The following is a 22,904-nucleotide window of genomic DNA, read 5'->3' as shown; positions in this document are numbered from 1 at the left end:
CCAATATAATGCAGTAGAAAACATACTGGATTGAATGTCAGAAAATCCTGGTTCTGTGTGACCTCTGGTAAGAAACAACTTCTCTGGCATTAACTTTTTCATCTCTAACACAAGGGTTGAATAAATGACCTCTGTGGTCTCTTTCAGCTCTAGAGATATGGTCCTGAATACCCATATCCCACAGAAGTATCTACGTAATGGTAAGAGACCTAGGAGAAAGTATTGAGCCTTTTGGGTGACCTTTGAGTCAAGCACTTGTGCTAGGACATGGTCAAGAGACTCACAAGATGAGAAAGTAAGTATGGCCTGAAATCTACACCACTGGATGGAATACCACATCGATGAGATCACAGACTTATGGATTAGTATGAATTAATCTTTATTAAACATTTCAAAGCACTTTAAATCTTCGCCTTATTGAATCCTTACTATAACCCTTAGAAGTATGTGCTATTATTACAAGCCCCCATTTTATATATGAAGAAACTGAGACAAATTAAGCAACTTGCCCAGAGTTACATGGACAGTAAAGATCTGAAGTGGGATTTGAACTCAGGACTTCCTCACACCAAGTCAGATGTGTCATCCCTTATATCAAAGTTGATTTGGTGGGCTAGCCTGGGATGTTAAGTGAACTTTGGTGGGCTGCAAATTAAGTCACTGTGAATTAAGTTGAATTTAGGTATGAGTGGTAGGAGTAGTAGTACTAAGCCTATATTATGAGTTAAATGTGGGCTACCCTGGGAATCTAACATCTATGTATAACCTTGTTTCTGTGAGAAAATATGCTTCAAGTATTTGCTTACAAATGAACTTGTAGGGGATTTTGAGACTTAATGGGGAGTCTACTTCTGTCTCCCTTAACAATGCCAAAATAGGATCGGGTATATGTGTAAAGGTTGCTAAGATAGTAGACATCTTGTTTCATTGTACAATTCTGAGGATACAAGTAAACCTCTTGTTAGTTACATTTCCCTAAAACTTGCCATTCTTTTAAACCCTTTCCTCATAAATGCTGATTAGGAAGCTGATAAGGAATTCAGTTCTAGAGAGGGGGGAATAATTTCCTTATAGTCACATAGCTCATTAAGTAACAAAATTGCAACTCAGGCCAAGTTTATCACAATTTCAACCGGACTACATTATCTCTATTCTTAGAAAGCATTCCTTCTGCTGAAACAAGTTATGACTTTTTTCCCTCATGAAATCAATGGTGCATTGACTGCATACAGGTGTAAGGCAGCTGAGAGATGTTATCTTTATCCATTACTTACAGAAACTATTTAAGAAATTCCTAAGCTCATATTGCCACAGCAAAGTAAACCAAAGATCATAAAATCACAGAAACAAAGCTGTGTGACCTTGGACAGGGCAATGCCTTCCCTTCTATGATAAAATTCTGTGATTTCATGTCAGAGAGGCAGTCAAGTACTATTATCTTCATGTTATAGATGGGGAAACAGAGTGTGAGAGAAATGACTTGTTTAAGATCACACAATTAGGATGTGGTAGAACTAAGCTAGAATCATAGAGTCAGAACTGGAAGGAATCTGAGCAATTACCTAGAAAGGGGAAACTGAGTCCCAGAGAAGGAAATAAATCATGAAATGAGTTAGTGAATTATACAGTGACTGAGAATTTAATTGAATTTAAACCTAGGTATACTGATTCTTCCACTGCCAATCAACCATCTCCAGGACCTAGGCTAGAGGCGTGGAAGCTACTCTGAGGAACAATTCTATTGCTACTTGACTGGAAGCTTTGACCTACTCCATGTCCACTTGGACTGGTCCAACAATCCTTAAGCAGCCTGTTTTCCCTGTTCCCTCACTCCTGGTTCCTTACCATATTAATACCAGACTTAATGTAGAAACCCCTTACTTTAGTTCTTCTGCAGCTATAGTCTCAGTTTCCCCTGTTGCAGTTCTATGCCACCATACTTTGCTCACTTGATTCTTTTTACATTGTTTTATCACCATTCTGTCACCCTAGTGTATGTGTCAGTGTACATGTTTATATGTGGAGTTGGAAGTAAAGGGGCCTTTGAGTTGCATGTTAAGTCTTTGGGTGAAAGGTAGTTCTTAAGGGCTCTTCCCAAATCCCCTGCTGAAATGTCTCCAGAACCTTCTTCTATCCAGGTCACTGTTCTACTGAGCTGGTAAGTTGGCAACCCTATTCCTGAATCATGGGCATTGAGGAGTAGAGTACTATTATTGTTGACTTTCAAGTTTTTTTCCAGAAAATCCAATGAGCAATTTATTTAGCACAGAGAAGGTCCCCTTAGGATCCTCAACTGAATGTAACTTTAGAAGACAGAATAGAGAATGCCAACCTTAGAAGAATCTTAGGATACATCTCTTAGAAATTTGCAGCTGTCAGAAACTTCAAAAGCTATCTAGACTAACTCCCTCATTTTTTTTGCATTAATTAATTAATTTAGTATCTCACTGTCCACCCCACCCCCTAACTCCCTCATTTTACAGATGAGAAAATTGAAGTCTGGGGAACATCAGAGACTTACTCAAGAAGGAAACATCAGAGGCAGGAGTTGAGCCCAGGTTCTCCAACCCCTATATAATAGCATCTGTGATAGCATGGTGAGTTATCAGGAAGCTTAAGTATTCAAACTCCCAGGAGAGTACTCTTTTTTGTCCCATTGATTCAAGTTGTAAATTATCAAAATATTAGGGCTTTTGGTGGGTTTTTTTGGGTGGTGGTAGGAATGCATCCCTCCCATCCCACCACATACACACGTTTGTAGACATATAAGCAGTCACAGAAGCCCAGACATAGGGCTTTCTTGAGCCAGCAGAGGGCCTCCTGGTTCAGGGTTTATTCTGAGATGCCAGGCTTGCCTAAGAATGGGAAAAGCCAAGGGACAGAAAAAGTCCAACAAGAATAAAAAAGAGTTTGTGTGTGTGTGTGTGTGTGTGTGTGTGTGAGAGAGAGAGAGTGAGAGAGAGAAAGAGAGAGAGAGACAAGGAGAGAGATGGAGGATCTGTGAGACAAAGACAAAGACAGAAAGAAACATGCAGAGAAAGGCAGAGACAGACAGAATTAGAGACAGAGTGAAGCAGACAGACATACGGAAAGATAGTGAAACAGACAGACAGTCACTGAAACAGTGAGACAGTCAGAGAAAGGCAGAGACGGAGAGACAGATAGATACAGTCACAGAGACAGAGGCTGAGAAAGGCAGAGATGGAGACAGACAGAGAGATAGAGGCAGAGAGATAGAAATACACAGAGATAGAGATGCAGAGGGTGGGGAGGGGGAGAGTTGGAGAGAGCCAGAGACAGAGAAAACCATAGTATTGATGGTATTATCTGTCTCATTCCAGTTTCCCTGCTAGGCCCTGGAGATTAAATTAAAATGTCAGACAGTTTCTGTACTCTAGATACTTATACCCTAAGAGGATTGGGTAAAGGGAGTTGAGAAAAGGGATTTTTCCTCTGCAGTCACAGGGATAGGTAAGGGGAGGAGGTGGTGAGTGGAGCCTTGGGGCAGACCATCAACAGCAGTAATAGGGCCACTGATCAAGATCAAGAGGTAGAAAGGGCTTAAAGAGTCTATATAGCAGTGAGTCAGAATGCCTCAGCCCAGACCCTGGTTTCCTGAAAGACAGCTATGTCCATTCTGACTCTAACTCTATGTTTCTATGAACACTAAGTCTTAGAACTCAGAAGTTAGAACTTTAGAAATCACTTAGTCTAATCCTCTCATTTAATAGAGGAGAAAACTAAGACTTGGAAGGGAAAGTGACTTGACTAAAGTCATACAGCAAAGTCTAGCAGGGCCAAGATAGGGTCTCAAATTTCCTTCCTACCTGTAGTTCAGAGCTCTGTCCCCTGTACCACACCACCTCTCATGTTCATGAGCCACTCTGTGAGAAGCTCTGGACATGGTAAATTTTCAGTTAAATAGGAACAATTAAGAACTAAGAGCACCTAGATGGTGCCATAGTGCTCAGAGATACTGCTAGAGACCGGAGTCAGGGAAACTTCTCTTCCTGATTTAAATCTGGCCCTAACACTTCCCTGTGTGACCCTGGGCTAGTCACTTTACTTGGTCTTCCTCCAGTATCTCTGCTAGGAAAACCCCAAATAGGATCATGAAGAGTCAGACAGGACTGAAGCAAGTAGATGACCCCAATAGGAGTAATACCTACCCTCCACACAAACACTACCTTGTGGGACCTTATCTTCTTAGATAGGACATAGAATGTCAGGATTGGAGAGGAACTACGTCATAGGACATAGACATAAAGTTAGGGAGGGAGGGGAGAGAGAGAGAGAGAAGGAGAGTGTATATGTGAGAGAGTGAGTGAGAGAGGGAGAAGGAGAAAGACTGAGACTGAGGGGAGGGAGAGACAGACAGAGGAGAGGCTTGGGAGTATGGAATATAGATTTGTAAGGAGACAATAAAATGAGTTAGGAGAGATCTTAGAATACAGAATGCATAATGTTATGTCTGGAAGAGAACCTATCATCTTGCTCTGGATTAGAGGCCCGATGATCTGGGTTCTAACTCTGATCTTCAGAGGAAGTTGCTATGTGAAATTGGCTAAGTCCAGAGGTATAATGGGGTAAGAAGAGTTTTACTCCAAGGCTCCCATTTCTAGAATTGTATGAATGTGTGTGTGTGTGTGTGTGTGTGTGTGTGTGTGTGTGTGTGTGTGTTTATATATATATTTCCTTCCTGCATCCACCACTATTTTTGTGCTTGGCTTGGAAGTCTTCTACCACTTTACATTGTTGTGTAATACCAACAGACACAGAGTTCTTTTGTTGCAACACAGTTGTTCATAAGTCCCAAGGGAGTCTTCCATGATAGACTTCAATTACATTGCACCACCTATTATTCCTTAAACCAAACTATTTCTGTCTCAATTGAAAAAAAAATCAGAACTCTGGATAAATCCTTCCCCCTCTGTAGGCTTTAGTTTCTCCATTTGTAGGCTGGGATTGTACTAGATGATTTCAAAATGGGCCCTTTTGACTCCAGTGTTCTGTATTGGGGTCTAAGGTACATATAAGCTGTGCTACCAATTGATTAAGATGGGCCCCTCCTTCCTGACAAGAATGGAGTCTAGCTGGTTGACCTCATGGGGTACGGGGCAGAAGCCTCAAGGGCTGTGACGTTGGGAACTATGGAATCTGAGCAGTTGGATCTTATCTCCAGCAGGGAATGGAAACCTTGTCTGTGCCCAGGGGCCCTGGGATAGAGGGCACATTCAAGTCAATCCAAGAAACAAACACATTTTGTAGGCAGGCTTGGCCCCAGGGGACTGCCACGGTCCTGACCGGGCCTGGGAATCTTGACCCATATCCTCTGGGTCCTTGCTTGAGAAATCTGGTCTCTGAGCAGAAGAGTTCTAACCCCACCCTGGAGAGCTCCATGTAGAAGATGGACTGATCTGGGATCTCTCTTTTCTCAGTCACACAATGATCGACTTACTATGAAGGGAATACAAGATAAGTCAGACTTGCATTATGTCCTTTGGAGAATTCATACCTTATCACGCAGTTGCATAGGTTACCTCAAGACCAGGCCCTTGGGTGTGTAAATGGCCAAGCTGATTTGCTGTCCAATGCCTCAGTTCCTTCATTTGCCAAATAAGGAGATAAAGGAAGGAATCTCCTGCCTCTGTAGAAGGGGGCTTTGGTCTTTTCAGAATGGAGATCTCTGGTCTTCAACTTCCAAAAGGCATTTATGAATTTCCCTGTTCCATCTGCCTTTAGTGAACAACTCTGCTCAACTGTTCTGGGGAGAAAGTTACTAATTTCAGACTGATTGCTATTGAAACAATCCTTCTTTGAAAGCTCCCATTTGAGCACAGCATTCAGGATATCCACAAATATGGTCCCAAGTCTGCTTTTCCAACCTTATCTCATATGCATCTCTCCATAAACCATTTGATCCAACTAGACAGAGTAACCTACTATCCCTCAAACTCATCTTTCCAACTACCATCTCCGAGACTTTACCTAGAATGTGTGTTAGAATGCTTGACATCCCTTGTTCTACCACCTGTTCAAATTCTATTTTAAGGTATAGGTCAAGTCCTCTTCTAGGAAGTCCTTCTCCCTTCACCCCCAGTTCATGAGGAATTACTCTTCTTCCTCTAAATTCTAACCTTGCCTGGTATATTAGTGATCTCTACTAGATTTCACTCTTTTACTGGATTGTAATATTTCCTGAGGTTGGACACAAGGCTTGAAACATCTTTGACTTCCTTCATGGATCAACTCAAAGCCAATCATCTACAGGAAGTTTATCCTGGTCCACCAGGCTACCAATGCTTTCCTGTCTCAGAGTCCTGCCTATCTACAATGTATATTTTTGTTGTTTAGTCATGTCAGACTCTGTGACTCCATTTGGGGTTTTCTTGGCAGAGATACTGGAGTGGTTTGTCATTTCCTTCTTCAGTGTATTTTACAGATGATGATATTGAGGTAAATTGGGTTAATTGACTTGTTCAGGATCACACAATAAGTGAGGGTGGGATCTGAACTCAGATCTTCTTGACTCCATTGAGACACTTTGTTGTGAGTATATACTCTGTATTTTCTATCTACCTTGTTGATTACATGTTGAATCCCCATTAGAATATAAGGTCCTTGAGGACAGGTTCTGTGTTTTTTTGCCTTTCTTTTTATTCCTACCCTTTAACACAGTGACTAACACATAATAATCATCTGAGCCTCATACAAGGGTATGCTGGTTTTTTGGAGGGTGGAGGGGAATATATATATATGAAAGACACACTTTTCAGTATAATATGCATTAAATTTTTCTCCATCTTTTTCTTAAGTCTACACAACTCATAAGACAATAAAACAAAAATTTGTGGCATTTTCTATTTCTTTTTTTTTAGGTTTTTTTGCAAGGCAATGGGGGGTTAAGTGACTCACCCAAGGCACACAGCTAGGCAATTAAGTGTCTGAGGCTGGATTTGAACTCAGGTCATCCTGACTCCGGGACAAGTGCTCTATTCACTGTGCCACCTAGCTGCCCAGCATTTTCTATTTCTAAGGTGCAAATATTTACAGTGAAAATTTAATCAGGAACTAGTTGTAGCTAGCTAGCTCCAACCCACTCCTGGTCTTGTATGCCTTTGAAGAATGTGGGACAGGGATCATCCTCTTCATCATCTTCTTGTAGAAACTGATGCTCAGAGAGAGAAAATGATTTTCTCAAGATCATACAACTCATAAACATGGGCATCGAACCCAGTCCTCTGGCTTTCAATCCAGAGGATTGAATTCTGTTTCTACACATACCAAGCTGCCTCTCAATCAAGGGCCAGAGGAGACAATCAGGAAGTCGTGAAGCATTTATTAAATGTACAGGGCTCTGTAGCTCTGGGTTCAGGAACAATCATTTATTTGAGATTAGTAGACAGAATGGGTTGTTGAAATCCAGCATCTGAATTGTCAGATATGAAAAGATCCTTAAAACATGAAATCTTAGATTTGGGAAGAGACCTCAGAATATGAAATGTTGGAAAGAATGGACTGTAGTACACACTGTACCAAAATTTTAGAACTGGAAGGAGTTTTGGAGTCCATTTGGATTAACTTTTTCCTTTATTGATAGATGGGGGCCTTGATAGAGGAAGCAATTCACCCAGTAATTTTGCCTGGTGCTGCTTCTGGGCAATTGGGTGGTTGAAGTCAATTAGGGCTATTAGCCCTGGGAGTTCTTCCTGAGTTCAAATCTGCCCTCAGAACTTACTGGCTATGTGACCCTGGGCAAGTCACTTCACCTGTTTGCTTCAGTATCCTCATCTGTCAGCTGAGCTGAAGAAGGAAATGGCAAATCCCTCCAGTATTTTTGCCAAGAAGACTCCAAAGAATCAAGAAAAATAGGACATGACTGAAAACATGTTGCTTCTTTTTTCTTTTCCTTGATAAAACTTTCTTTCCAGGGAATGAGGAGGAAAGGATTCTCAGTGTTTCAGCCTCTGTGGGATGAGTTTGTGAGGGAGCTAAGTCTATCAAGATTGCTTATGGACTAGCTTCCCCCTGAGCTTGTGTGTGTGTGTGTGTGTGTGTGTGTGTGTGTGTCTGTGTGTGTCTGTGTGTCTGTGTGTGTCTGTGTGTGTCTGTGTGTGTGTCTGTCAGTATGTAGCCAAATAAAAGAAGCAGTCCCCCTCCTCCTTGAGCAGGGTTGGGAAGCTGAGATCTGGATTTTATCCACCTCTCATGGATGACTGCCCAACCCCTTTGGCTGGTCTCAGCTCCGTTCTCTGGCTCCAGGCTTTTCTGAAGGAGAGCCAAGGCTAAGGAAAATGGATGGCTATCTCTACTTGCTGTCCTTCCTTGGGAAGGATGGGGACAAACAGAACCTCCTTCAGGCAAAGGTTATAGGTTTTAGGGGATGGAGCAAGTGGTCTGAGGAAACCAAACATTCCCCAGCCATCTGCTGCTCTATTTCCTCAAGAATACTTTCACTCTTCCTCAACCCCTCTGATCCTTCTCATCCTCCTAGTCATAACTGAAATCCCATCTCCCCCAAGAAGCCTTCCTTGACTATTTATGATCATGGAAGTCTCTCTTTTCTCCAATTTTTGTAGGATCATTCCAGTAACAGAATGTTAGAGCTTGGAAGGAATTCAGGAATAATTGAATCCAACTCCCTTACTTTATAGATGAACATCTTAAGACCTAGAGTCGGTAAGAAATAATGCTCAAGTTCATACAGTGAATTAGTGGAAGAAGTAGGATTTAAATCCAGGTTTCATGACTCCTAGGAAGAGCTTTCTACCACATGATTGCTCACACCCCTCATCTGCTCTGGTCTAGTGAGTGTGAGTCCTGGTCTAGGAGACCATTTTTCTATTCCTGTAGGTACCAAGCTCTAGGGTCTGCTCCATAGTCTTGTCTGTTGTAGCAGAAGGAGCTCTTGCCTGGAGGTTAGGAGAACCAGATTCAAATTCTGACTCTACTAGTTGCTAGCAGTATGACCTTGAGCCCCAGTTCAAGGATTATAGTGAATGAAGTGCCTTGCTCTTATAGAAATGTGAGTTATTCTCAAAGATGAGTTATTACAAGATATGCTCCAAAGAACCTTGTTCTTGGGGTCCAGTTTTATATCTGCAAAATGGGAATAATCTCAGTCTCATAGGAGATATTAGAGGGATTGATGAAATACAGGACTACAGAAATTATAGCAATTGTTATTATTATTGTTATTGCATAGCAGCTCAGGAATTGGTCTTAAACTTTCTCCCAATTGTGCATTCAAAGACCCCATTTCCTGGTAGGCAGGCAGCAGAAAACGGAAAGGGTGGATTGGGCTTCTCCATCTGTTGTCCTGGCAAAGCACATATACTCAGCTTCTGTTCACTGGCACAAGTGGCTTGCCCAGAGCAGAAGGTCAAAGGCCTGCTTTAACCACCCTGGAAATAATTCACCAGAAAGTAGCAAGTTTACACTGTATATGGCAAAATCAGGAATTATTTGGGGGAAATGCACAGAAAATGTCTTCTAATGATGTTGATGCAGATGAGGGTGATTGGCAGGGGATCCATCAATTCCTCCAAGTGACCAACTGGCTCTTCTCCCCAGAAGGAAGTAGACTCAAAAGGGCACAATCTGACAATTCCTAAATCTTAGGCAATCTAGACTTCTTGGGCCTCACATTATCCCTCCCTTCTGCCATGAATTGGCAACATCAGGACTAAATTAAAGAGACAGGATGATGTGGTCCTCTCTTTTCTGGGAGCAGCATGTGGCCTGTCTTGTCCCAGCAGGAGAAGGAGTATTCCTGGGAGATGGGAATTCCAGCCCTAGTGCGGGAACACGACTGCCCTGCCAGGGGTGAACCTTAATGAATGAAGCCCACCACAGGAAATTCCCCCTTCAATCTCCTGCCCTACATGGTTCGGTATGACAACCTTTCTATAGAATTACCCATTCTCTTGCCAAGAATTTGGTTTGGAGAGATGGAGCAGGTGAGGAGGACATCCCTATTGATCCATTTTCTGAGCTGGACCTGCTTCTCACCTTAGGAGGAACTCCCCCCACCCCCCATTCATAAGACCTAGCCTATAAAAAAATCACACAGGCCACAGTCACAGTATGATGTTATAAGTGCTGTCCTGGGCTTTTCTTAGGCATCCTGAGATAATTCATTAGAGCCCAGCATCTCAGAATAATAAAGCTGGAAGGGCTCTCAGAACAGAGAATGTTAGAACTGCAAGGGAGATTAAAGTAAAATGTCAGAGCTGAAAAGGATCTTAGAACACAAAGTAACAGATAAAAAGGGGTTTGGACCCTACAACATAGAATGTCCAAGCTGGTTCACTTTTTTAGTTTCCCATCAAAGTTCGTGGTCTAGTCTGGGCTTAAACCCTCCTCTCCAAGATTACTATATATTTTTCTCTCAGGTGTCCTATGGTTTGGCCAAACTGACCTTTTACTTTCCATTCTCTCTCTCTGTGCCTTTGCCCTGTCTTCCATACTTTTCCACCATCCCCTTGCTTAGGCCTATTGAAATTTCTAGCTTCTGTCAAAGCTCAGCTCAGATACCATCTCCTACATGAGATCTTCCTGAGACCCTCATTGGCTTCCAGCTCTACTCCCATAATACCTTTTATTTACTTTCTATATAGTTTGGTTGAAAGTTTGATTTCATAGATAGAGTAATCCTTTGGGTCTGGAAAATGTGAGTTCAAATCCTTCATCTAACGGGTCAAAGGAACTTCTCTGCATTGGAAAAGGAAATTTCATCATCAGCAGTTTCTTAAAGCAGTGAAATCATTGGTCTGATCCAAAAGTATATATTTTGTGTATACTTATAGAGGCATATTTCCTCTTGTCCAATAAAATCCTAGTTCCCTGAGGGAAGGGAACAATTTTATTTTTCTTAGTATCCCTAGCACCCTGGAAAACATTAGGTGCTTGAAAATACTTGTTGATTGATTGATTGATTGAATTTAATTTTCTTGAGTTTCAGTCCAGGACTTTTGCAAGAGACATGGAAATGAGCTGACCTGGGGCCAGGACAGATTTGTGGCAGTTGCCCTAGTCTCTAACTGGTAGGTTGGTTCTGTACCTTCCACAATTGGAGAAGGTCAGTGGTGGGGGAGGAGGGAAACCCAGAGGGAGGCAGAGAAAGTAGCCCAACTCCTGGATGGAAGAGGGGGAAGAAGGAAGGCTTAGAATGGGAAGAGAAAAGAAGGATGGAGACAGTTAAATAGCCTATTACAAAGGAAAGGATTCAGTTTCCCTGTGTGATCTTGTGCAAATCATTTTCTTTCTCTTGGTCTCAGTTTCCCTATCTGTAAAGGAATAGAGCTGGAATAGATCAAGGGTCTTAACTGGAAGACTGTGAATAGATTTCAGGGGGTCTGTGAACTTGGATAGAAAAAAAATTTACATCTTTATTTTCACTAACTTTTGGTTTTCTTTGTAATTGTATATATTTTATTTTATGCATTTAAAAATATTACTTTAAGATGGAATACATAGGCTTCCCCAGACTGCCAAAGGAGTCGGACATAAAAAAGGCCAAGGACCCCTAAGCTAGAAGGTCTTTAAGGTCTCTTCCAGACTTTGAGAGACAACTAGGAGAGATTCTGTGATCTTCTAAGGAAAAATTGGCTCCTTGGCTTCTGCTTCTTCTAGGCAGGGGAGGCAGGCAGCCTGGGGTCTAAGCTTTCATTTCTCCCCTAGGGAGTTTTCTGTTGAGTTAGGCCAAACTTCTCCTCCCAGGCTGGGCCTCAGCCCCTAAACCCCCATGGTCAGCCCCCACTCCCAGCCTTGGCTCACCAGTCTCACTCATGACCTGCTTATAAAATCTGAAGTGCAAAAATAAATATTTGTCGATATAAAAATAAAACAAGCGCTTTTCTTTGGCATGCCTTGGAGAAAAGGGGGATGGGAAGGAGCAAAGTTATGGGGGGGAAGGCTCTCCTCTCTCCTTGATGCTCTAGAAGTACAGGGTTGGGGAGTTGAAGGGAGGCTGGAGCCCAGGAAGAGATGGCTCCAAGAGGGGAGTCCTGGCCCTGACTCAAAAGCAGATAGCAAGTCCCCTGCCTGGCAAGAATAGAAACTGGGGCCAGACTTCAAGATTTGAGCCCAGCTTGGCCTACATGTAGTTTTTTCCTCATCTATAAAATGAAATGGTTGGACTAGTTAGTCTCTTCCAACTTTAACATTTTATGTTTTAAGATCCCCTCTAGCTCTGAAAGTCTGTGTTCTATGTTCTAAGGTCCCTTCTCACTCTGATCTTCTCTGTTCTGTTGTACTCTCTCCCAATAGCACAGATATTCTTTATTCTATGTTCTATAACCTGATCCATTGCCCACTAACCTATGAATGCATAGGCTGATGCAAGTAGCTGGCTGCTTCTGCTAAAGAATACAAGGGACTCTGGACAAGCCTCCCATACTACCTTAAATTCCATCATTCAAGAGTCATCCTTTTGGTACAAAGGGCCTGGCATGGAGAGACAGAACAGTGTCCTGGGGGACCTTCTACTCAGTCAGCCTAAACTTCAAGTGAACTTACTATCAGGAGCATCTGGTCCATTGGATGGATCCCTGAGAGGAGGGAACCCTTCTTCTGTTCCCATCCTCCTGCCTGGTTGTGGACATTCAGTAACTAAGAACAGCCTGGTGTTTTCTACCATTCAGATAAAGGAATGAGGAGCCTGTGGACAAGGTCTCATCCACTTAGAGAAATGGTCCTGGCAGCTCCACTAAATGCATAAGGAACTAGAGCCTCAAGTAGCACTGTTACCCAGAACTCCTCATCCTTCTTTGAAGGGGAGACTTTAGGGCAAGAGGTCCCTTAGCAATTTTTTTCTCTTATCAAAGAGGCTCTGAATTAACTGTGGGAATAGAGGCATTTGTGTGCCAAATGTGGCCAAAGTGTTGTTTTACCTAATTATGCTTTTTTTTTTGTTATAGGGAGAAAAGCAGTTAATGGGAAATAAAGATGTTTAAAAAAAAGTAGATTTGAGATTTTCTTGCTCTAAGGAACAGCAGCTGAGAAAGCTGTTCTTTGCTAATGACCTTAGAGAATTCCTTAGGACACTGAGAGATTAAGTAACTTTACCATCAGTGAGATAGAGATTTGAATTCAGGTCTTCCTGGTTTTGAGCCAACCCTCTATCCACTATGTAGCTCTTAGGAACATTCCAGAAGTCTGAAATCCAACCTCACTTCAATAGAGAAGGCAATAAGGGTCCAGAAGTGGAATTGCTTTAGATCTCATACCGGTTAGTGGTAGAGTTACCACTTGAACCCACATCTTGTGTCTCCCCACTTCCACTCCACAGCAGCAGCCATTGTTAAGGCCCTTTGGGAGGAGAGGCAAGAAGGTAGTTCTAGTGCTATTGTCTTCTCCAGCCCAACAATTCAACTCTTTCCCCCAGGAATTGAAAGTATTGGACCCAACCCACAAATATTTCTCACCATAGACACCAAAAAAATCCCTCTCCCACATTGGGGGGGTTCTGCCTAGAATAAGGCTGGCTTTCCTTCTCTGCTCCATTCCCCTACCCCCAGGCAGGACTAGATCACTAATCTGCTCCTGGATTGAAAACTAGTTTACCCAACCCACAAACACTAGCTACCATGGAGACCAAACCTGTTTTTTTTTTTAAGGTAAGTGACTCTATGATGTTTCCCCTACCCTCACTCCACCCATCACTTTCTCAGGACAAGGGCAGTAATCTGACTCCTGGAGTATCAGAGTCAGGAAGGACCACAGACCATAGCCAATCAGAGCTAAAGGATCTCAGAAAGAACTTTGCCAATGAATCCCAAGAACATCAGGCCTGGAAGGCCCTTTAGTAGTCATTCTGCCTGAACCATACCAGAATGAGAATCTCCATCACCAAATACCTAGTAAATGATCATGCAACCTGTGTCTGAAGATTTCCAATGATGGGGGAAGCCCATGACTTACCAAGGCAGCAAATAACAATTCAAGCTGGAATTGTTAGAAAGTTCTTCCTTAGATCTAGCCTATACTTGCCTGATATCCACGGATCCTAGTTCCAGCCCCTAGGGCCTAGTGGAATAAGTCTACTCCATCTATCATCTCTCCCAAGCATTTTCTTCTCCAGGATTAAACATCTTTGATTTCTTCAATCAGTCTTTATATGCTATGAGGCCCTCCCTTGCAGGCTCTCCAAATAATTACTATCTCTCCTAGAATGTAGCATCCAGAATTAGTGTGATGTTTCAGATGGGATTCCAGACCAGGGCAGAGTACAGTGGGTTTATCTGTCTCCTCTCCACTTTAGATGCTATTCTCTCAATGAAAGCTAAGATAACATTAGATCTTTGGTAACCAGATCAGATTGTTGACTGATTTTTTTTTCAGGGACGTGGCAGAGTCAATTCCTATTAGTTTCCCAGAACCCAACTGTTAAATTTCTAGTGATGGCATTTACACTTCGGAAATCAGCAAATGCTATAAACCAGGGCTGGATTTATTGTTTTGTTCTCTAGAGTTTAAAAAGGGCTGGGAAAATATTAATAATGTAGATTAAACATCAAAATGTGAGTGCCATACATTTTTTGGAGAGTCAATTATTAAATATTTATCAGCACACTCTTGCTTGTAATCCTCTAGTATCCTCAGATCTTGTTCAGAATGGCAGTTATTTTCAGTTATTTTACCATGCCTTCCCCATCTTTTACTTGTGAAGTTTATTTTTTGAACTCAAGCGTAGGATTTTACATTTATCCCCATTAAATTTTATGATTATATATTTTGAACTAGAAGGAACCTGAGAAAGTTCATTTAGTTCAAACCTCTTGACTTTAGAATTGAGGAAACTTAGATCCAGGGAGATTATTCTTTATGAAAGGTCTAACAACTGAAAAGCTAAAAGTTCACACTCAGGCCCTGATTCCAAAATACCAAGTTGCCTCATTAATGAGCAACTGAGATTTGGCTCAATGTTCTTTTGGGATCTTGACTCTGGCAGCCAATGTGCTAAGTCAACTTCTGTTTTCTCTTGCCTTCCCCTACCCCTCTCATTCCACCCAAATCTCACTCTTCCTTCTGCACACAGCCTATGTTGTGCTCTCTTCCTTGGAAACCTTCCCTGTTGATTCCAAACCCCAACTGATCTCTTCTTTGAATACCTACTGTCCTATCTATACTTTACTAGCTCTAATAAAACCATCAGTCTCACAGACTCATGCAGGATCATGAATTTAGTACTCAAAGGGACCTCAGATCCTGTCATTTTTACAGATTATACTTTGAACCATTGATCTTTCCATAGCACTATAATAACTCTCTCTCTTTTTTTCTGCCTGCTTATGGAGCTGCTATCTCCAACTAACTTAGAGGGACTTGGAGGGACACTCTTCTGTGTTCTCCACAGCAAGAACACAGGGATGACCTTACCTAGAGAGGAGGCTTCTTATACCTTTGGAACTTTCCTCTCTATTTCCCAGGCTGAGATATCCATCTACCGGGGACAAAAAGTCTTTTATTGCTACCTCTCTTCCCTTTGCCATCCCCTTCCCTAAACAGTGACTACATTTTTTTTTTGGTGAGGCAGTGGGGTTAAGTGACTTGGCCAAGGTCACTCAGCTAGTACATATCAAGTGTCTGAGCCCAGATTTGAATTCTATCCACTGCACCACCCAGCTGTCCCCTAACAGTGGCTACATTAAGAACGTAAAAACCACTAGGAAAGGCAACACAGGGCTTGATAGTTTCAGAGACATTTGTGACAACTCACCTTTCCAGGAAATAGGCTTAGAAGGATGTGTGGAGAGCAAAAGGCATTGGGAAAATGACAAGGGTGGCATTCCATACCCATGTGTCTTTTGCTTATTTTTTGTTGCCTGGAAGAGGTTTGATCCAAGAGAAAGCTGGCTTGACCTCAGATGACTAGTACTTGCCCAACAGAGCAGTTGGAGTCTGAAGGAAACTTTGGTTTCAATCCTTTGGAAAACCTAAATGGCCCTTTTGTCTCTATATCGGTACCACTGGTAGAATATGACAAGAATCTTCAAGACCCCGGGATCTAGTTGTTATAGTTTCTCATAACCCCATCTCCCCTATCAAATTCTCTGGTTGGCTCATCCTCCAGGTTAGACTATTTCTGTCCACAGACTCATCTCTTGGGGGTCACCACTTCCTCTCCCCAGACCCTCTTGGCCCCATAAAGCTCTCCTATCTACTTCTGGGGATTCAGATGCCCTTAAGATGCCAGATGGAGGTTGATGAAAGTTTCTGAGAGGGAATCACTTCATTAAGGTCAACTCAAGGTTTTCCTCAGTGGAGTCTGCTTCTGAGATTGAGAGAATCACTTGACAAGCCTATGCTAAGTACAGTTTCCAATCTGCTTAAAGATAGAAAGCCAAAGAGTATCCTTTCTCCTGTCCCCAGTTATATTCAGCAGAACAAGTCTACACTACTGGGACTCCTTGCTGGGGAGCCCAGCAGAAACCAAGGACTTAAAAATCTGGTCTTTTTGAATGAAGACTCTCTGGATCTAATTAAAATGTGGGGAAGAGAGATGGGGCCAGCTCATCTGGCCACATAATGAGAAGCCTGGTTGGCAGCATTTTGAAGACAAAAAGGGCTGTCCAGACTAAGGATGGAAAGCATAATGAACTGGATTAGATGAGGACTAAGGACAGGAAAGGATGGGAGAACATGGGAGAGAGAAGTCAAAACAGAAGAAGAATCAAGTGGGGGTCAACATAAGGAGAGAGGAAACCATCCTCCCTCAAAATGAGGCATGTGTCTAAAGAGCCAGAGGGAACGACTCTGTGAGACCTTTTCAGGGGAAAGGAACCATAAGAATCTAGCCCTAAAGTCAATTCCAATGTAGCCTCTAGGAGACCAGTGAGGCTAGTCCAACCCTGACTCCCAGCATTTTGGTGCTATCCAAAGCCAGTCTTGTTTTGGGGAGTACAAATGAATTTGTGTAATTCTGCAATCTGCTGAGGTCCCACTCCTCCAGGCAGACCTCCAAGTATCTCAGTCACCGTCCTGGTGTGTTGAACTTTAGGTAGCTCTCCTGGGGGGTATGTGTGCCTCTGTCCCCTTGATTGCCACTGACAGTCTTTCAGGTCTGAGCTGTTAGAGCTCTAGAAGTCTGTGGGCCTCACCATCATACGTGTGGCCCGAAGAGAGTAACTGGGTCCCTGGAAGTAATGCCACCGGATACCGTTGAGTTTTCGGACATTGTGCCTGGCTGGATAGTAGATGCCATTGAGGTTGGAGAGTCCACAGGCATCAAACCACCATCCTGGAAAGAGAAAACACTCTTCTAATCTAGCTCAGAGGCTTCCCATGGTATAATGGGAGGTTTATAGATATTCTTCCCCACTCCCCCCCACACCCCCAGTCCTACAAATAGTTATGAGATACCTCCAGATGTAGAGAGAATAGACCAGGCCCTCTCTCTTATATATCAAATTATTGGCTAACTGAATTGCCAGAGAGCTAGTGTCTATTTTAATCAGTTGTCATCAATTGTTTGGCTAATGTATTGGTCAGAGCCCTAGACTGAGGGTCAGCCTACCTAGGGTCACATTCTGATTCTACCACTTAAATTGGTGACCACCTGCAAATCACTTTCCTCTGTTGGACTTTGGTTTTTCTTTTGATAAAATGGGGAAATAATATTTGCATTGGCTATTGTGAGGTAAAGAGCTTTGAACTGTAAAGTGGCATAGAAATGTGGCCTATAGTTTTTTGACAGCTCAGCGAGAGAGTGAAAACCTGGAACTCTTGCCTTTCCACTAGATTCAACAGAAGAAAGAAGACCAGGGTATGATGTAGGTATGCACTTATTTTTTTAAGTTTTTGGGGTTTTTTTTGCAAGGCAATGGGGTTAAGTGGCTTGCCCAAGGCCACACAGCTAGGTAATTATTAAGTGTCTGAGGCTGAATTTGAACTCAGGTCCTCCTGACTCCACTGCACCACTTAGCTGCCCCATATGCACTTATTTTTTTTTTAAATTATTTATTTAAGGCAATGGGGTTGTGACTTGCCCAAGATAACACATCTAGGCAGTTTTTAAGTGTCTGAGGCCAGGTTTGAACCCAGTTCCTCCTGATTCCATTGGCTCATCTAGCTGCCCCTAGGTATGCACTTCTAATCCTTAAATGAGGCAGTCAGTGCAGACATAATCCCAATTTAGAATCATCCAGTGTTCAACCTGGAAGGGGCCTTGGGACATAGAATGATAGGAGAGAATCTTAGAGCTAGAAGGAACCTTAAAAATAGAGGAGTTATGAGGGACTTTAGCACACACTGAGCCTAGAATATTAAAACTAGAAGGAATCTTAATCAAGTTAACTCTCATTTTAGAGAAATGGAAATAGAATGCGACATGTACTATAAGAGTACATGAAAGACAATTATTTCTTTTGCCATTTTGTAAGGAGTTCAAGAGGAAGGGGGACTTCCATTTGGAACCAGTCTGTTGCCAACAGGATAGCATCTTCCCAAGTCTAGAATGGCTATAGCTCTGCCCTGAAGAGTACTGGAGGCTCTTGGAGGACTTGTCCATGTGAATGTGTGGCATCAACTGCTAATGGTGCTGGCCATTGAGAGAAGTTCTGTGACCTAGCTGTGTAATGTTATGTATATTGTTATTTATGTTTGTGCCTGAATCTTATTTACCCTTCTATTAGCTCTTCAGTGTTTGGTCTGAGTGTAAAGTGCTTAGAGATGTGAGTTGTGGTCAGTTAAGTACATTCTTTGCCTAACATTGGGCTCTTTAGGGAGTAGGTGGTGTGTCAATATTTGTTGAATGGTAGCTGATATTAGAGGTTTAGTAGAAGAGGGACTCTCCTCCCTTTCCCTCCCTCTCCATCTCTCCCCACTTGGCCCTGGTCCTCACCTCCAGACAGCATCTGGGCACACTTGCAAAGACAGTTGTCATTGTCAGAATCTCTGGTGCTAAAGTTGGTGCCCTGGAGGACCAAGCCACTCTGATGACCAGCTGTGCCACTGTAGTCCTTCAATGTCAACCTGGGGTGCCCCGTAAGGTCAGAAAGGAATGGGAGAAAGGGGAAGAAGGAAAGAGGAACAAAAGAAAGAATAAGGACTGAGAGCTAGGCCAAAGGGAACTCAGCCTGGGAAACATCATCTTCCCAGGATGGGGAAGGGAGGGGCACCAGAAAGCTGCTATCCACTATGATGGGTTGAGTTATTAAGGAACAGTCTTGAGAAGCACAAAGAGCCTATCTCTAAGGAATGGATGGATGGGCTGATATGAGGAGGGTGTTTCCAAGGAGACCAAGGATGCCTATGAGACCAATGTTCTGAAGGAGTTGTGTCATGGGGAGCACAGAAGCTGAAACCTCACTATGTGTAGTACTCTGTCCTCTGCTCCCTCATTCCACCCAAATCTCTATAATAATTTATTTTTTCTTTGTTTATTTTTGTGGGGCCATAGGGTTAATAATGTTTGTCCTTCATTTTTGAAGACCTCAACACATGAATTGGATTTAAGTGAGGGGGTTATGGTGTTAAGTCACCAGCTTCACTTTTTCCTCCAGAGTCATCTGGGTCCAGTAGCCAGATATGAATCAGGACGACTGGAGATGACTTTGAATGTGAAGCAATCAGGGTTAAGTGACTTGCCCAAGGTCACACAGCTAGTAATAGTCAAGTGTCTGGGGCTGGATTTGAATTCCTGTCTTCCTGACTACAAGGGCAGAGCTCTAACCATTATACCATCCAGCTATTCTTGGCCATGGGGTTAAGTGACTTGCTCAAGGTCCCATAGCTAGTTGGTATCAAAGTGTCTGAGGCTGGATTTGAACTCAGGGCCTTCTGACTCCAGAACCAGTGCTCCATCCACTGCACCTAGCTGTCCCAAAGTTTTGTAATTCTTCAAGCCAAAGATGGTCACCTCTGGGAAGTTTTCTTGATCTTCCAGCTCCCAGCAAGCTCTCTTTCCCTTGAATCCTCTAGCACTCTGGAATCCTCCCTGAGACCCAAGCAGAAGGAATCTGCCCAGGATTGCTAGTGATCTCTTCAGCTAAGTATAGTGAGTTCTCAGGACATGATCCAAGTCTTAGGACCTTATTTTCTTTCCATCCCTACTCCCACTTTTCAAATAGCATTTACCTAGTCCTTGATAGAAAAGGTGACCCAAACTACTTAGTGTAGCTTAAATCTTTAAGAGCTTAAAATCACACTAAAATTTTTGGGACATCCTATATGTGCATCATCCTACTCAATCTTCAACCACAATCCTCTGAGGTAATAGCTCACTATAGGTATTTTAATCCCCATTTTACAGATGAGGTTCAGAAGAATTAGATGACTTGCCCATGGTCAGAAAACCAGTAGGTCTTAAAAGCAGGTCCTCTTAATTCTAAGTTTAGGTCCTTTCCCCTTATTCCATAATGTCTTTTTTTTTTTTACAAGGCAATGGGGTTAAGTGGATTGCCCAAGGCCACACAGCTAGGTAATTATTAAGTATCTAAGGCTGGATTTGAACTCAGGTACTCCTGACTCCAGGGCCAGTGCTCTATCCACTGTGCCACCTAGCTGCCCCCTGAGTTCAGATTTGAACCCAGGTACTCCTGACTCCAGGGCTGGTGTTCTATCTACCATGCCACCTAACTGCCCCCTACCATAATGTCTTTCAAGCACAGTCCCCATTGCATAGTGGGCCAGGAGAGAGGCAGCCCTTTCTCTTCTGTTTTTATACAAACTGAATCACTTTCCAGGAGGCTTGTTTGAAATAAGTTTTAGATCACTTTAGACCATTAGTCCTATTTGTGAATATAACATGTATGTTATACACATGTATAAAAAATATATGTATATAGGCCATACTGTGAGTCTTCTCTTTTTTTTTATGCGTTTGCCTCTCTGTTTATTTATATTTGGGGGTATGTAGGTAGTTGCATGTGTATATTGTATTTTTCTATTTTTCTACACATATATTTGTGCCTGTGTTTATATGTGTGAATTTTTGCATATTTTGACATGTATATTCGTGTTTATAAATGTGTGTCTGTGAGTCTGTGAGCATATTTGTGGGGTTGTGGGTGTGTTTTTTCTAAATGACTGCCTGGGTTTGGCTTTGTCTATTTGCATGTGTCAATGGGACTTTGTATATTTGTGACTGTGTGTATCTCTGTGTATGTGCAGCTGTCACTGCCTTTATCTGTGTTTGGATGTGTCCCTCTAGCTTCAGTGTTTGAAGAGATGTATGGCTGTGAGAGTCAACAGGTATGGGTTTCTTGCCCTTGCCCTTCCCCTAGGCAGGTTGACTCAGCTCACATTTGTATTTGTCTGCCTGGTCCGGAACTAGCTAGTCTTTCTCAGCTGTGGGAAGAGGTAGGTGGTAACCTTGGAGTGTGCTGGAAAGACTGATTTCTCACAGTCTTCTACCTTGTTGGGAAGCAGCCAAACTGGAACATGTACCATCTACCATTGAGACCCAGCAGCCTGGCCTAAGAGTCCTTGACTCCTCCTTTACTCCCGGTTGGTGGAGGTGAGTGGGAGGTATCTAGAGTGACAAGGGAGTACAGATGGAGAAATGAAATCCCAGCTACAAATCACCTATAGTTCCCTACTACCTGTAGGACAAAGTCTGAACTGATGTTCGAGGACCTCTACCATCTACCCCCCAAAACCAAGTTTTTCAGATTCCCCTTCAATTCTAGGAAACCCCCATTGCTTCATATATATATATATGTATATGTATACACACACACACACACACACACACACACAAAGACCTGACATCTTCACACCTTTATAGAATCAAGACATATCAGCCCAAATCCCACCTTCTGCAGCACGGCTTGGCAGGGTCCTTCCCTCCTACTCCTCTTTCCTGGATGCCTTTTCTTCTGAAAGCACTTGCTATCTCCTCTGGAAATATCTAGTGTATACATGATTATTTACATGTTGTCTCCTCCACTAGTGGGAGCTCTTGGGTACAGGGGTCACATTTTGGCCCCTTTTTGTATTCCCCACCTCTTAGTGCAGGCCTGAGAAGTCCCAAGTAAGCACTTAATGCTTATTGAGGGACAGATAAAGTCATTGGTACACGCACAGTCAGAATTTCTGCCTTATGGTGATATAGTCCCTAGGAATGTCATGCCTTGGTCTAATCGTTTGCACTTTCCCATATCAGTTCCCCATGGGGAACAGGCTGAACTTCTCTGGGTCACACTGTTCTGCTGGCTTGAAAGGCCCTTCTTGTTCCTTTCTATCTCTATAATCCTCCTATCATCTTTCTATTTTTCAAACCCTTTCTCAAGTGCTACTTCTCCTGGGAACCTACCCAAACCATCTCAGCCTGTTCCTTCCCCACACTGAGTTGTTAGATAAGACTTTGGTTTCTGGGCCATTATCACAGTGGAAGAGAAAGCACCAAAATGGGGAGTGACTCCTTCAGAGCAAGGTGGTCAGACCACCCAGCAGGGTAGGGGAGGCTTCTTCCTTCCATCTCCATCCCCCAGGTTCCTCCCGGGTCTCCCAGTTAAAAGGAGAGTCCTCCCTTCCCCACTCTACGGTGAGCCAGGAGCCATAAGCCTTGTCGGGCCTTGTACATTGTCCAGACAAACAAGTCTGACCCATGTTACTCCCCACCATATCACTCCCTCCTCACAAAACCTTGTAGTTCCTTATTGTCTGCAGTCAAAAATTCCTCTGTCATGGTGAAGGCCCTTCATCATCTACTTTAAGCATCATCTTTGCCTTATCTCACATAGGTCCTGGCAAATAGGAAGAGCTTAAAAGAATGATCAATAGCCCTATTTTCCTTCATGCCCTCCTAGGTGGCAGTTGGCCTGAACTTCCAGATATCCTGACATCCCATTTTCTCTAGATTATTCTTTCATAGGCCAACTGTATCCCTGTTTAGGAGGTCCTCCTTTCTCATTTCTGCCTTTTGGGAACTACTTCCTCCTTTCCCCATTTTCCACTAC

At 42.9% G+C, this 22,904-nt stretch overlaps 1 protein-coding gene across 1 annotated transcript in view; it reads right to left on the bottom strand.

Moving 5' to 3' along the window:
• Positions 1 to 14,431: 14,431 nt before the first annotated feature.
• Positions 14,432 to 22,904, bottom strand: part of ANGPT4 (angiopoietin 4) — a 73,012-nt gene continuing 64,539 nt past the window's right edge. Inside the window, exons 8-9 of the mRNA XM_074211793.1 lie at positions 18,845 to 18,975; positions 14,432 to 17,242 (exon numbers count right to left, since the gene is read on the bottom strand). Coding sequence (XP_074067894.1) covers positions 17,082 to 17,242; positions 18,845 to 18,975 — 292 coding nt within the window. The 3' untranslated portion in view covers positions 14,432 to 17,081. The remainder of the gene's footprint in view (positions 17,243 to 18,844; positions 18,976 to 22,904) is intronic.

This window comes from Macrotis lagotis, chromosome 1, assembly GCF_037893015.1.
Source record: "Macrotis lagotis isolate mMagLag1 chromosome 1, bilby.v1.9.chrom.fasta, whole genome shotgun sequence".
Classification (NCBI taxonomy): Eukaryota; Metazoa; Chordata; class Mammalia; order Peramelemorphia; family Peramelidae; genus Macrotis; species Macrotis lagotis.
This window is presented reverse-complemented; position numbering and strand designations above follow the sequence as displayed.